We start from the raw sequence: 15,723 nt of genomic DNA, 5'->3' as shown, positions 1-15,723 counted from the left end.
CTTGACTAATAAACAGATATGAGCCAGCCAAGTCTGACTTCTGACCTACTACTCTTTGGCCCATAGATCTTTGGAGGCAAACAGACCAACCAGCCCCACCAGAACCCAGTCGGTGTACAGAGCTTCCCCACAGCGCAAACCTCCACCCACACCCAGTGGAGCCAGCATCTATAAGGTGGGTCTCACCCGATGGAATAGGCGAGGTCCGTTTCTACATGTGTCTGGTTTGAACAAAGAAACGTTTGCTTATATATACGTGATGTGTATTTTCATGTCTGTGTGAGATGGTGTGTGTGCGCACACACACAAGCGCCTTCATATTTGGTCACTACTGTCGCAGCCCATTTGGTTTGATTTCATTATATGCCAGCAAATACATAATAGCCTGCGACTGAGCCTGCATTTAGAATTACTCTGCTCATCCAAATGTATTCATCCCAGGCTTATTGTCACAACAAGATGATGGCTGGCCGGGTAATTGATTGAGACTCTGTGTATCCCTTTAAGAAATATTAATTAGGGCACTACTGTTGGCAGGAAGCAGTGCATTTTTAATTGAGAGATAGCTCTATTTAAATGGATGGTGAGTTGGGGTATCATTACTCGGTTGCCTGAAATGTTTCTGTATGTGATTAAAGAGCCCTTTGTTTGGGAAAGGAACAGCTGACTGATTCAGCCGTAGGGGGAAAATTGGTTTTGGCTTGTTTGTTGGAGATGATAAGCACTGGGGGGGGTGTCTGATTTGTGAGAAGATGCCTAACTCAAAGCACGTGATTGTCTGTGCATGGACTTGCGCTTCATTGTGTGTTTGTGGATGATGCTTACAGTCACCTGTATATGTGTACCTGTATTTGCAACAAATAAAAACCAAATTCCAGCGTGCATAATCAAAATTCAGGCAATCAGATGTTGTAACATCTCCTTAACTAACTATAATTTAGATACCTGATATCATAGACTAACTTTAGTGTCAAACATTCATCCAGTCACTATGAAGTTTCGTGAAGAGAGCACTTCCAGTCTTGGGGGGAGAAACTCTGATTAAAAACAGTGATCTATTTAGAACCGTGTGAGAGTTCAAAGGTCAGTGTTGAACAGCAGGCTGAGGCAATAGCTGAGATGAGGAAATTGAAAACGGTGACCTCATTTTACTTCCTGTCATCCAGAATGACAAAATGTGCAGACAAGTAACTCATTACAGCCCCGATCACAATAAGTCTGCAAGAGCCTCTTTCAACAAGTTTGAGCAAACCAAGTAAGACACCAAGGACACGTAACTGTCAGGAAGTCACTCTGTTCCATTGACTTTCATAAGTATCCTCGCTGGATTCACTTGACAGGAAACCTGTTGGTGCTGTCTTTGACTGTTTGACGCTGTGAAAATCGATACAGCTTTGCCTCTTCTGTTTTCTGATGTGACTGACTTATTATGAGCAGTGCACTGTCCACCTGTCTGCCTATTGGAATTAGCCTGTCCATCTTAATCGTGGTGATTAGTCCTTCAACTCACTGATGGTCCAGATGTCCAGCAGTCTCACAACAGTTATGCTGGCCTATAACACTGCAGTGTTTCCATATGCGTGTGTGTGTGTGTGTGTGTGTGTGTGCGTGTGTGTGTGTGTGTGTGTGTGTGTGTGTGTGTGTGTGTGTGTGTGTGTGTGTGTGTGTGTGTGTGTCCGTGTCCGTGTCCGTGTCCGTCCAGCAGCCAACTAGTCCAGCCATTTCAGGTGTTATGAGTTTGCTCTGGAGCAGAGGGGTAACAGCTGGTCAGGACATGTGGTCATATTCTGGCTTTTAAAGATTTCAGATCACCAGCTCCAATAATGTTGTTTTCCAGCTTTACTGCTGCCACTGACATCAGCTATTTCACACCAATGATAGCTTTATGACAGAGGTTCAGTTTTACTTTCAGTGTCCACGCTGCACTTTCGAAAATCCAGGTTTAGCCTGGTGAATCATTGTCACTCAAGACTTAGTCATAGGAAGCGGTGGATTACCAGGGGTAATGAGGTATGTATAGAAGGAACAGCGTAAGATAGTCTGATTATGGTACTTGGAAAGAATAATTGCTAAATCCTGTAGTAGATCAGACCTAATTCATGCAATTACTTAAGAATAATTAATCAACCTCTCTTTCTCTTGCACTCTCTTTCCAGTCGCCTCTCTTGAGCTCAGAGCCTCTTCTCCCTCCTCACAACTTCCACTCACACAGCCTACGCAGATTACCCCTCTACCAACCCCTGCACATCAGCCACCCCATGCCTGTGTCCCTCAGCGTAGGCCAGCCCACCCTGCCACCCGTGCCAGCCCACCACAGGGTTCTGCCTGTCCAGACGTCCTATTCACCACCGATGGTGCCACCCTTCCACAGCCTGCCCCGCCAGCAGTCAACCTACAGGATGGACCAGGTTTGTTTGCGAATAGCAGCAATATTGCTGAAATCTTTCTTTAATTTTGTTGTTGTTATGTTTTGAGTAGGAATTTTAATCTGAACAGTACCACTCTTCCATCATCATATTTTTTTTTGGGGGGGGGGGTTGTTCCTCCTTTCCCCCCCCAATTGTACTTGGTCAATTACCCTACTCTTCTGAGCCATCCCACATCTGGCTTCCCACCCGCAGACACCAAGCCGGAGGTAGCACGGGGATTTGAACCAGCGATCCCCGTGTTGGTAGGCAACGGAATAGACCGCTACACTAGCTGGACACCCCTTGAGTAGGAATTTTAATCTGAACAGTACCACTCTTACGTCATCATATTTCAGAGGATTATGACTTTCTTTGATCCTCATTGGAATTGCATGTCTGTCTTAATCAACAAAAATTAACAGTACAGTAATTTTTAGCTTTGGCTGAATAGGAATACTTAGTACCACAATGGAAATTGCCTGTAGTGATCACAGTCTTAGTGATCACTACAGGCAATTTCATCAATATAAGACAATTGCATATATTGATCAAATGTCACCAGGTAGAATCTTTCCTTCACTAAAACTGTTTAATTAATCTGGTTATGTCGATGAAACAGTCCACTTAAAGTCATCGATTTGGGTTTTTATGGATCGATATGGGTGTTAATACATACATAATTTTTTTTTAAAAGGGCGTCTGGGTAGCATAGCAGTCTATTCTGTTGCCTACCAACACAAGGATCACCAGTTCGAATCCTTGTGTTACCTCCAGCTTGGTCGGGCGTCCCTACAAACACAATTGGCCGTGATTGCGGGTGGGAAGCCAGATGTGGGTATGTGTCCTGGTCGCTGCACTAGCGCCTCCTCTGGTTGGTCAGGGTGCCTGTTTGGGAGGGAGGGGGAACTGGGGAAATAACATGAAGAAAAAAAACCCCATGAAAATAGATGGTCATCTGAACCCCCCCTCAAATAAAATCTCGACCTTGTTTAAAGTGATCAACTTCTAATGGTGGTCATATGGGCCCGGACAGATGTGCTCACTATAAACAGTTTCCGCTGCAGTAACAGATGACAGCTCTCATTTTGCAGAGTACAGTATGAAAGCCGCAGACGTTAGATGTCAAAACGCGGTGCAACATTTCCTCGCTGCGATCAGCCCGCTTGTCCACATTTCGACAGGAGAAGTCAATCTGTCCAGCTCCCTGCGTCTAAATTCCCGAGTGAGGGGCTGAGTTCTGCTGAGCCAACGGTATTGGATGCTGTGGAGATAGTAAATCCATCTGCCCGCTTTTGCGGACGATCCAAATCAATCCATGTGTGTAGCCGTTTAGGAACGAGCGTCTCGCCAGGCACCAGCGTGCACTGGCAGTGGAGCGATGTGAGCGGCTTTAAAACCAGGAGGACATTAACGTTTTTGACGTTATCCCCCCCTTTTTTTGGGGGGGGGGGAGGGAGAAACTGCATAAAATGATTCCAGGTGTGGGGAAGGAGACAGAGGGGAGATATGTTCGGATCAAATGTTTACCTCACTCAGGGTAATAACTAACAATGAGGCGAGCGACGTTAACAGATGGTTCCTGTAAATGGCAGCAAAGACTGGTTTTGAGGTTTCCACATCAACTCTTTACAACAACCATATTGACTTCCATAACAAAGGCTGTGTGTCAAACACAAACACGCAGTGTAGTTGGAAGGACATGGATGACATCAGAAACAGACTGCTGCCTGGTTTGGGGAAACAGCCCGACACTGCTATCTGCTGATATCCTCGCACTCGTTTTCAAGTAACGAAACGGAGGGAATGATGAGGCAAGCAGAGAGTGTAGGGCAGACAGAGGAAAGAGGACTGCTGGGATTTGAGCCGAGGACAGAAAAGACAGAGCCAGACCTTCAAAAGGGGTACGAGCTAATCATGATAGCTTGTGAATACTCCTTCCATGGCAACGTCAATCCGTTGAAAATACTTTTTTTTTAAAGAATATACTGTAATAGGTCACCCTGATGCATTTGCACTGCCTGCACAATCCTGCAAAACAGCTGTTAGGAGCTGTTTTGCAGGGGAACAAAGCCCACCCTGGATGTTTTTGTACTAATTAGAAAGGGCCTGAGAATCAAACACCATGAGAGCTGAGAACTCCCCGAACAAACAGATCCGTTTATAATGAGACTCAGAGAGTGTAATGAAAAAAGAGGTGCATCGCTTCCTGGCCCTACCCCTATTTGGGTGCACACTGCAAATGGAGCAGAGCAAAAATTGGAGTCAGACTATTCTTGCATCTAGGTGAGAGAATCTGTCCGTCTTTGTCTTTATGTCCTCTTTTTTATATCTAACGTGATACTCTAAGGGTCTGGGGGCATGAGTCCAAAGCCATTATCCTTGACTTTTACCAAGCTGTACATCCCCTGTCTTACCTATACAGGAATTTTCTCCTGGCATAAGTCAGGTTTTAAAGGGTTAGTCAAGTACAGAGTTATGCAGAGGGAGTCTGTTAAAGTCCATGGTGTGAGTGGTAGATACGGGGGTCCGCGTCCTGGTTTGGTATCTTCACTTCATGCTCATACAATCATCTGATGGAGTAACTAATACAGAGACCCCCCTACTGCATCGGTATCGTTGTCTGCAACCGCTACACCAGTCGGAAGGATCTACATGAAACCGAGAAGCAACATCAGTGTACGACAGGTCTGCAGCGCTACTCTCTGGCCTCCGTCTGATTAAAGCCTTGTAACTTGTCCACCTCTGTGGGGCCTCTCCTGTTTAACTGCATCAGGGGAGCCACAGCTCACAGTGGGCGATCTCATTTTGTGACTTTTGAGCTTGTAAGGGCAAATTAAAGTCATAAACATAAACCTTCTTTTCTCAGTTAAAAGGCTGTCCGGGCCCCGCCAAAAGCCAGTGAACATTATATGCAATCTTTTTTGTAGCTAACGCATGTCACAGGGATACTTTCATCTGGGTTTTTTTTGGGGGGGGGGGAGGTTTGTTCTTTTGGTTTTTTTTTTATTGATCTCTAATTGAGTCTGCCTGCTCTTCATAAAGGCGTACCACATGTTGTGACTTATCCTGTTCTGTAGTAACTCCGGAGCGATGTAGCAAGTCAAGTGTGGATAAGTCGTCGAGTGTTAAATTTTTACACTTTCCAATGACTTTTCAATGACATTATCGATTTGATAGGCTCACCGTGATGGCCCCCAGCTGACACATTATACAGTTTCCTCTCTCCAGATGTATGTCATATTTTACCCACCCACAGCTAAAGCACATGCAGAACGTAATAATAATGGGTCCCATCAGAAGCTATTTAGTTACTCAAGCACTACTCTGGCCTCAGTGCAGATCACCTTCACACAACTGCAGCTGATGCGTGACACGGTGCCGAGGCGGAGGTCCTGATGCAGTCCCGTAAATCAGACAGCAATGAACAGTCACAGCCCTGTAATTCTGCAGCCCCTCGTGTCGGCGTACCAGACGCACTTAACTCAATCACTTCTTGGCCACCTTCATACATGTTTCAGGGCCTAGCAGAATGTTCGCTCTAAATCTTATGCATGCTTGATGTGCTAAACTTTTTAATTTCCGTGGGCATATTGCTCAAGGTTTGTCCCCAATTCTGGCTGTCTGTGCGTATGTGTGCACGTGTGTGCGTGTGTGTTTGTGTGCATGTGCATGTGTATGTGTGTTGGGGTGGGGGTTGCACGTAAGTGTGCTTGTGTTGGCAGCTGCACTGCTGGTAGCAGATGTTTGTCATTCCCTCTCTTTCCTCGCCGCAGATTAGTAACACATGATGGCACCTCATTCAGATAACCTTATAAACTCGGTGCTGGCACGGAGGGAGCGGAGACGAGCATGACGCTTTGGCTTCGTCTCCTGTCATATGCACGGAGTGGGGACGAGACTGATAACACAGCGCCCTCTAGTGAAAGACATGCCTGCTTGCTTTTTTGGGGGGGGGGGGGGGCTGGTCACCAAAGAGCTAATATGTGTTTTGTGTGGGACTTTGAAGGTCTAATGATATTCACCTCCCATGCATTTGGTTATACAACATCGCTGTACAAGATAAGAAAAAAAATGGGATTTGCTTTTACTAATAAGTGTCGTTCAGCTCAATGGCTGCTTCTTTAATGAATTCGAACAATGACTTTTCACATGCACATCACATGCACATCGGCATCCACAGCATGAACAATGAAAACCTGTTGGGTGGATGTTTGCCAGAGATTGGGTCGAACCAAATGCTGTAAACCGGTCTGATTTGGAGGATTTCAGCAGTTGTTTAACGACGTCTGCCACACGAGACAAGTCCGACCATGGTGTATTTTTTAACCAATGCTGATTTAAAAATTGCTCTAAGAAAAGGATAAAAAAAAAAATCTTATTTTGAAGGTACCCTTACTTATGATTGCATAACTAGAAAAAAATGTTAATCCCTGTTTTAGGGGCCCTTCGAACTGGAAAAAAAGGAGTGGATAATGTGTTTTGCACTAAACTTTTAATACCCTTTAGTTTTAAATATGCAGGCTTTTTTTTCCTCAGGACTTTGAGAAGCCCAGTCCACCCCAGAAGCCCTTGCCTGCAGACCCACTTGGGAGGAGCGCTCGGCTTGCTCGCGGCACCGTTGCAATGGGCGTCCAGATCCCCGGCACGGGACCCCTCGCTATACCAATTCCCACCGTGCCCAGACCTCCCCCAACCATCTCTCTACCCAGCAGGTCAGTCTGTGACAGTAACACTCTCTTTTTGGCAGTGAATGGAGGAAAAGAGTGGGAAGAAATACGTCCTCATGGCGTCTGGGTAACATAGCGGTCTGTTCCGTTGCCTACCAACACGGGGATCGCTGGGTTTTAATCCCAGTGTTACTTCCGGCTTGGTCGGGTGTTCCTACAGACACAATTGGCCATGTCTGCGGGTTGGAAGCCGGATGTGGGTATATGCCCTGGTCACTGCACTAGCACCTCGTCTGGTCGGTCGGGGCGCTGTTCAGGGAGGAGGGGGGAACTGGGGGGAATAGCATGACCCTCAAACATGCTACGTCCCCCTGGTGAAACTCCTCACTGTCCGGTGAAAAGAGGCGGCTGGCGACTCCACATGTATCGGAGGAGGCATGTGGTAGTCTGCAGCCCTCCCTGGATCAGCAGAGGGGGTGGAGCAGTGACCAGGATGGCTCAGAATAGTGGGGTAATCGGCCGGATACAATTGGGGAGAAAAAAAGGGGGGGTAAGAAATACATCCTCACGTTTAGTTTGTCTTGACAGTAATGTCACGTGATCACGCCTCTGTCTACTTTTCAGGCCCGTGCCCATCTTACCCTTTAAACCGCCAAAGACTCTCAAGGACTCCTGAGCTCGAGGCACTGGCGGAGCAACACCCCTACCTACAGATGGAGACATCCTTTATTTGCACTAGGACCTTTCGGACAGTCGGAAGCATCTCGGAGTTCGGAAAGGGAAAAGGGGGCCGACATCACACTTTGGTGCTATCCCTCTCTAAGGTGCTATGTTGTCCTCGCTCAGGTACCAAGTTACTATTTAACTTTGATATTTATTGTTTACCTTGTGCACGGAGCACTCTGACGGACACTTTGGAGTACACTGATTTTCCTGGTGGAGTACAGGAAACTGTAAAACCATACACGGTGTCGTCTAGGGATATTCTTTTACATCCTTTTGTGATTTTCATACTGTAAGTGGGAAACAAGTGTTGTATTTGAGGGGGTTGTAACCCATGAAGTTGCTTGAAAAATAGTGGACAAAGGAATTTTTTTTTTGGACTATGATAAGAAGAGATGGAGTACAACTCAGTGAGTGTTGGGTGTAACTTAACAACCCCACCGAGCAGTTTTGGGGGAAAATGTAATTTTTCATTGTTTTACATCAGTTGTTTATTGTCTGCTCCATTCAGACTGTCACGGTGGTATACAGTGTATATTCATCAAAGCATCTTTTTAAAATGAAGCGAAAGTGGATTTATGGACACGCTGCAGTTTTTATTTACTTTTAATTATATTTGACAGTGTTACTGTTTTTATCCACATGAGATGGATTCGAGAGATTTTGGACCCACATAAAAAGCAACTCTGACTAACCTTGAATTTTTCATCATGGGATACGTCTTGACAGCTCATTCAGAACCCGAACAGCTAGCCAGGGCTCTTGTATTCCCATATAAGTTCCTTTTTTTGTAGAAATGTGCAGGCTTGAAAGATGCTGTTCTCATCCAATTAACACCAAGCCTATGACACACTGCTCTGGGTATTTGCTGGCTCCCCCGCAACAAGCGATCATACTTGTGGAGCAGACTTGCAGAGTCAGTAATTTGACAGACGGATCATGTGCCAGATAATTACCAAGAGGAAAACAATACAGCGGTAAGCCTGGTGTGTTTTATCCTGCAAACATCTTCACACTAAGCTGATACTCACTGTGTGAGCCAACGAGGATGACTTCAGGGCTGTGACCATCTACGTCCTACCTAGACTGAATCCAATGAGTTATTTATTTGACTTTTCTCTTTTTTTTTCTTTTCTATTTTGGCTTTATAACATTCCATTTGGATTTTGTATGGCTTTTTAATAATTCTCTGACTTGGTGAACGTTCGTCTATTCATAGCACTGCTTGTTGGAAACTGGACACTGGGTGTGTTGCACATTGAACTTGGCACTTTCCTTGAGATATCCTTGAGATGAAATTACCCCCCCCCTTTTTTTTCCCCTCAGTTGTACCCATCCAATTACCCCACTCTTCCGAGCTGCTTCACCCCTTCTGCCGATCCGGGGAGGGCTGCAGACTACCACATGCCTCCTCCGATACATGTGGAGTCGCCAGCCGCTTCTTTTCACCTGACAATGAGGAGTTTCACCAGGAGGACGTAACGCGTGGGAGGATCACGCTATTCCCCCCAGTTCCCCCTCCCGCCTTAACAGGCACCCCCAACCAACCAGAGGAGGCGCTAGTTCAGCGACCAGGACACACCCACATCTGGCTTCCCACCCACAAACACGGCCAATTATATCTGTAGGGACGCCTGGCCAAGCCAGAGGTAACACGGGGATTTGAACCGGCCATCCCCGTGTTGGTAGGCAATGGAATAGACCGCCATGCTACCCAGACACCCCCTAGATGAAATTATTTGATTCGTTTGCTTTCTATTATTGATTCACCCATTGAAAATCTTGTAAAACAAGTGTTCACTCGTTTTTTCTGTCTTAAGATTGCGTCGGTGTTTATTGCCGTCACATCAAGCTCTGGCTAATGCGTTGTGTTTGTCCTTGTATGTCTCCTCACCGTTGTGGAATGAGTTGGTCACTTCACAAAATTTAGCATCTGTAACGCCATGCATACTTAGGTTCTGTAGTCAGTCTGAAGTGCAAATGTACTCACTCGCTCTTCTGTTGGAGGTATTAGATGTTTCCGTAACACACACCGATAATAACGAGGTGGACTTACAGCTCTCCATTTGAAAATATTTATGTTCAGTGCTGTGTCTTTGTTAATCTTAAGTGTCAATGCCATTTGTAAATCCCACATGTACCGTGTTGATTTGCATAAGTGTATGGTGTACAATGTTCAAAAGCGGATGTAAATTGTAGATATTGTGTCAGTAATCATGTCTTCTTAATTTTCCAATATTTTTTTTTGTATTTTGGGGGGGGGGTTTGTTGTTTTTTTACATATGCAGAAAGCTTCATTGAGGCCATGCCCCATCTGCGATGGACAGTGAACAAATAAAATTATTTTGAAATCAAACCAGATGTTATGCAGAGGAGAGATAACGACTGAAGCTTAACATCATTGGGTCAAACGATGAGATTTGAGACTTGAATCACAGAGACAAATAGAAGTTCTTTTAAGATTTATTACAGTGGTTTTATTAGTATTTCCCGTGAGTCTATAGAATACTAACTTCCAAAAGTGTCACAAAACAACAGCTTTAGAAGAACCATCGGCGTCTAAGAGGAACCACCGCAGATGGAACGGACATATTGTTAAGTGTTTTACAGCTGCGGTGTACCTTGATATGGCTTCTGCATGTGCAGGCTTCTGCTCTCGGGGGATGCAACGGCAAAGTTCCTTTAACAAACACTTCGATCATGTAAGTGTGTTCTATATTTTGGCACTGACTTTATTATTTCTATAAACATGATCATAAATGTCAAGTCAATCTACAGACGGAGGAAAAATTAAAGGAAAAGCCAACATAAAGTGTGTTAGTAAGGTGTTGGTCCACCAGGAGCCTCCAGAACAGCTTCAGTGCCCCTTGTCGTAGATTCTACCAGTATCTGAACCCTACTGGAGGGATGGACACCATTCTTCCAAAAGATATTCCCTCATTTGGTGTTTTGGTGATGGTGATGGTGGTGGTGGCGGTGGAGAGCGCTGTCTTAACACGTCGGTTCAAACTCTCCCATAGGTGTTCAACTGGGTTGACATCTGGTGACTGGGAAGGCCATAGCATATGATTTACATCATTTTCATCCTCATCAAACCATTCAGTGACCCCCCCCCCCCCGTGCCCTGCGGATGGGGGCATTGTCATCCTGGAAGAGAGCGCTCCCATCTCATCATAGGATAAAGGTGATCACTCAATAACTCCATATTGATTTGCAGAGACTCTTCCCTCTGAGGGGACAGTGGACCCAAACCATGCCAGGAAAATGCCCCCCACAGCGTAACAGAGACCCCAGACCCCCTCACTGTAGGGGTCAAGCATTCAGGTTTTTCCTTTTAATCTGCCACCCATCTGTATAAACATCACTCATAATTTGCAGTTATGAGGGAAAATGGCCAGAGGAAAAAAAAAAAACCTCTACAGTACATTTTTCCATTGGCTCCACTCTAATGTCCTGTGTCCTTGCTTGGCTCTAATGACATGATGATTTTCTTAAGGGGATAAAAGATAATAATTAACAATAATTCTCATGTCTTAAAAGCAACCTTGTAAAACAATATAGCTATTCCTGGCCCAAACTGCTAAATAGAAAAAAAGGGGCCATATGCAGTAATTACTGCATATATGTCACATCTTCGAAGGATGTGTTTTTCCCCACTGACTTATTAAAGAACTCCAGCTCTTACCTCATCCCTCACGTCACCGCTGTCCAAAAGCAGCTGGACTACGTCTGCCTGGGTAAGTACTGCCATCTGTCAGACAGCACTGCCCATTACAAACACTACAGCGCTCCCCACTTTCCAACACCGCATCGCTGTCTTGCTTCAGCAGCGTCCTTTCACCTAACTCATCATTTCATCACTAAATGATGAGTGTGGAAATTGTAACTCTGATCTACAGCCTACATTTTCAACCCAAATTTAGGTTAAGGGCAGGAAGGGACCGCTCCGCTCTCTGTTGTACAAGTGCAAAAGCAGTACAACTTTTAGCTGGCTGGTATGTGGAACGTGCACAGTAAAATGTATGTAGAATAAGGAGAGTGAAGAAAACCAAGGAGACATTAAAACCACACTAAATATACCTGCCTAGATTAGGGATTATGTGTCCTGGTATGTGTAAACTAGAAATTATTGTAATTCTACCACGAATGGTGTCTTGCCACGCTTGTCGTTGGTGTTGATGTAAAGAGGAGGGTGCCCACAGCTGTGTTCCTACAGACAAATGACACCTTCATCAGAGGTGTCCAGTGGGATGCATTGTCCCACATGGTCACCTATAGCAAGATATGTCAGTATTTTTGAAAATGACTAATCTATGTAAAATGCATATTCATTTACTTAATATAAGTTGGCTCGAGGGTGGGTGCATTTGTTTTTTGTTTTGTTTTTTTGTGCAGATCCGTTGTTTTGTTTTTTTGTGCAGGTTTGGCGAATGTTTGTCAAAGCTGACCAGTCTCAATGCGCAGCCACCCTAGATCATGTATGGTATAACTGACAAGTGGCCTCAGGCAACAGCCGAGTTGAGAGGGCTGTAGCCTGCCATGTCCCAGGACTGCCACCTTGCCGCAGCGGACATAGAGTACTCCCCTATCCAGATGGCCTGCAAAAGCACACCGACATCAGGCTGCCACAGAGATCCAGTATTACATGCACATAACAAGTGCATGATCGTACAATCACTACAACTCTGATAACATTCATTAATGTGACCAGGCATTAAATAACAATAATAATAATTTTATTTATATAGCACTTTTCTAAAACAATGTTACAAAGTGCTTCACAAAAAAAAAGATAAAACCAGACAAGGCAAAAATAAGAGTAAGGTCAAATAAGAGTAAAAATAAAAACAGTATAAATAAAAACAAATATCAAACATTTCTAAGAACACTTTCATGGAAAGAAAAGTTTTAAGGTGAGATTTAAAAGAAGCTAGAGACTTAGTTTGTCTTAGTTCAACAGGAAGAGCGTTCCATAGTGTGGGGGCTCTAACAGCACAGCCCGATCCCCCTTTGTGACAAACCGAAACCTGAAAAAAGTTTATACATGGAATTTTACATTTTCCGTATGACCCACCTATATTTTCCACTGCCATTCTTCATCATGTTCCACCAACTTGCAAACCTTTCTGGAGTGGAGGACACGACAGGGAATATATATATACAGGTACTGCAGGGTTTTTGAAAATCACTGACGACTTTAATAGTGGCCATCTAAATGACTCTCTTGGACAACACAATAACTAACCCTGAAGCCAACATGAGAGGAGTGAAGCCGAGCTTGTCTTGGGCTCCACTGTGTGGTTAAGGGCCCTGGTAGGTGCTCAACCAGACAAAGAAAGTTACAAATACGCAGGCCCTTGTACTATTAAACTAGAGTTAGCATGTAAACTAACTAGGGATAAGCAACCATGGAATGGATTTGAGATGAATAAAACACTACTTACATTATAGTAAGGATAGTTGGACTTGTAATATTTGACACCTGCTTGCCTCCATTCCAGCTCATCCAGGACAACATCAGCTCACCCCGACAGGAGCACGTCGGTCAGCCCTTCCTCATCTTTCATGTTGACTACCTTGTGCAGGACTTTTCTATTCAAAGGCACCCCTGTGTCACATGAACTTCATTTGACAGAGGTTGGTGTATCGATATTATCTATGGATCATGTGTTCAATGTGTATGCAAGCCACAGCAGCATACACTGATCTGTCTCACATGTGCAAAAAAAAACCCCCAAAAAAAACCAGTGACAGCTCATAGCTTGGAATCGAGAAAGAGACCTTTACATTATTTGACTACCCAGCAAAGTGTGCTGTCTCAAATTTAATGATTTGCTGGAACAGTCACAGGTGAGTCTTTGTCCCCTTATCCTCCTCTTACTTAAAGTTGACAAACAGAACAAAAACACAAAACAAAAAAAGGGCAATTCTCCACATATAACAAACTTAGTTACTTACTCCTCTTCATCCTCGATGGGACATACAGCTATGATGAGCTTTTGCCACTGTGCTCGGTCCTTGGCTGTATGATGTGCCTCGCCCCACGTCAGGTTCATCTTGGCCAGCTCTTCGGTCACCGTTCAGCACCAGGTGCTTTTGGGCCTTCCAGGTTTTCCTTTCCTAGGTGGAGTCCATGGCAAGGCAACTCCAGGGGCTCGGTTCTGTTCCATCCTTAGCATATGGCCCAGCCATCTCAGATGTCTGTGTGTGATTTCCTCTATGATGCTCCAGCTGCTAGTTTTATTGTACTGCCAGGTTGTTGGACATTTTGTTTGGCCAAATAATGTTACATATACATCGGAGGCATCCATTTTGAAAGACCCCCCCCCCTCATATCCACTTTTTGCCACCCACCAAATTTCTGAGCCATACAGCAAAGCAGACTTGACATTACTGTTTGTTTAGGTGCATGTTCATTTTAAGGCTGTACTGCTCAGACTGCCAAATGGAATGAAAAGTAATGTATTTTTGGACCCCACTGTCCTTAACGATGATGCTGCCTAGGTAGGTGGAATCATCCACAAACTCAAGTGGTTCCCCATTCACTATGATGGGTGCTGTGGGGGTGGTGTTTACATAAATCACTTGTGTTTTGGAGGTGACTAACTGGTAGTGGAAGTGGATACAGGCAAGCTGCAGAAGGACTACCCTCCAGTGAGGACTGGGGTGTCTCAGTCTGAAAGAAGTTGGAAGTGTTGGGCTCCAGACCTTCAGCATTTTAATGACTGCTGACTAAAATATATATATATATACACTACCGTTCAAAAGTTTGGGATCACCTAAACAATTTCGTGTTTTCCATGAAAAGTCACACTTATTCACCACCATATGTTGTGAAATGAATAGAAAATAGAGTCAAGACATTGACAAGGTTAGAAATAATGATTTGTATTTGAAATAAGATTTTTTTTACATCAAACTTTGCTTTCGTCAAAGAATCCTCCATTTGCAGCAATTACAGCATTGCAGACCTTTGGCATTCTAGCTGTTAATTTGTTGAGGTAATCTGGAGAAATTGCACCCCACGCTTCCAGAAGCAGCTCCCACAAGTTGGATTGGTTGGATGGGCACTTCTTTGAGCAGATTGAGTTTCTGGAGCATCACATTTGTGGGGTCAATTAAACGCTCAAAATGGCCAGAAAAAGAGAACTTTCATCTGAAACTCGACAGTCTATTCTTGTTCTTAGAAATGAAGGCTATTCCATGCGAGAAATTGCTAAGAAATTGAAGATTTCCTACACCGGTGTGTACTACTCCCTTCAGAGGACAGCACAAACAGGCTCTAACAGGTACTATTTAATGAAGATGCCAGTTGGGGACCTGTGAGGTGTCTGTTTCTCAAACTAGAGACTCTAATGTACTTATCTTCTTGCTCAGTTGTGCAACGCGGCCTCCCACTTCTTTTTCTACTCTGGTTAGAGCCTGTTTGTGCTGTCCTCTGAAGGGAGTAGTACACACCGGTGTAGGAAATCTTCAATTTCTTAGCAATTTCTCGCATGGAATAGCCTTCATTTCTAAGAACAAGAATAGACTGTCGAGTTTCAGATGAAAGTTCTCTTTTTCTGGCCATTTTGAGCGTTTAATTGACCCCACAAATGTGATGCTCCAGAAACTCAATCTGCTCAAAGAAGTGCCCATCCAACCAATCCAACTTGTGGGAGCTGCTTCTGGAAGCGTGGGGTGCAATTTCTCCAGATTACCTCAACAAATTAACAGCTAGAATGCCAAAGGTCTGCAATGCTGTAATTGCTGCAAATGGAGGATTCTTTGACGAAAGCAAAGTTTGATGTAAAAAAAATCTTATTTCAAATACAAATCATTATTTCTAACCTTGTCAATGTCTTGACTCTATTTTCTATTCATTTCACAACATATGGTGGTGAATAAGTGTGACTTTTCATGGAAAACACAAAATTGTTTGGGTG

The 15,723-nt window shown here is 44.3% G+C and overlaps 1 protein-coding gene across 1 annotated transcript in view; it reads left to right on the top strand.

Annotated features, from left to right (window-relative positions):
- Window positions 1-10,111, top strand: part of adam12b (ADAM metallopeptidase domain 12b) — a 130,049-nt gene extending 119,938 nt beyond the window's left edge. The window contains exons 20-23 of the mRNA XM_056291633.1: window positions 67-175; window positions 2,157-2,408; window positions 6,945-7,120; window positions 7,700-10,111. Coding sequence (XP_056147608.1) covers window positions 67-175; window positions 2,157-2,408; window positions 6,945-7,120; window positions 7,700-7,751 — 589 coding nt within the window. The 3' untranslated portion in view covers window positions 7,752-10,111. The remainder of the gene's footprint in view (window positions 1-66; window positions 176-2,156; window positions 2,409-6,944; window positions 7,121-7,699) is intronic.
- Window positions 10,112-15,723: the final 5,612 nt, after the last annotated feature.

Source organism: Lampris incognitus, chromosome 13 (assembly GCF_029633865.1).
Source record: "Lampris incognitus isolate fLamInc1 chromosome 13, fLamInc1.hap2, whole genome shotgun sequence".
NCBI classification, from domain to species: Eukaryota; Metazoa; Chordata; class Actinopteri; order Lampriformes; family Lampridae; genus Lampris; species Lampris incognitus.
The sequence above is the reverse complement of the archived record's forward strand: the minus strand, read 5'-3'. Positions and strand labels throughout refer to the sequence as shown.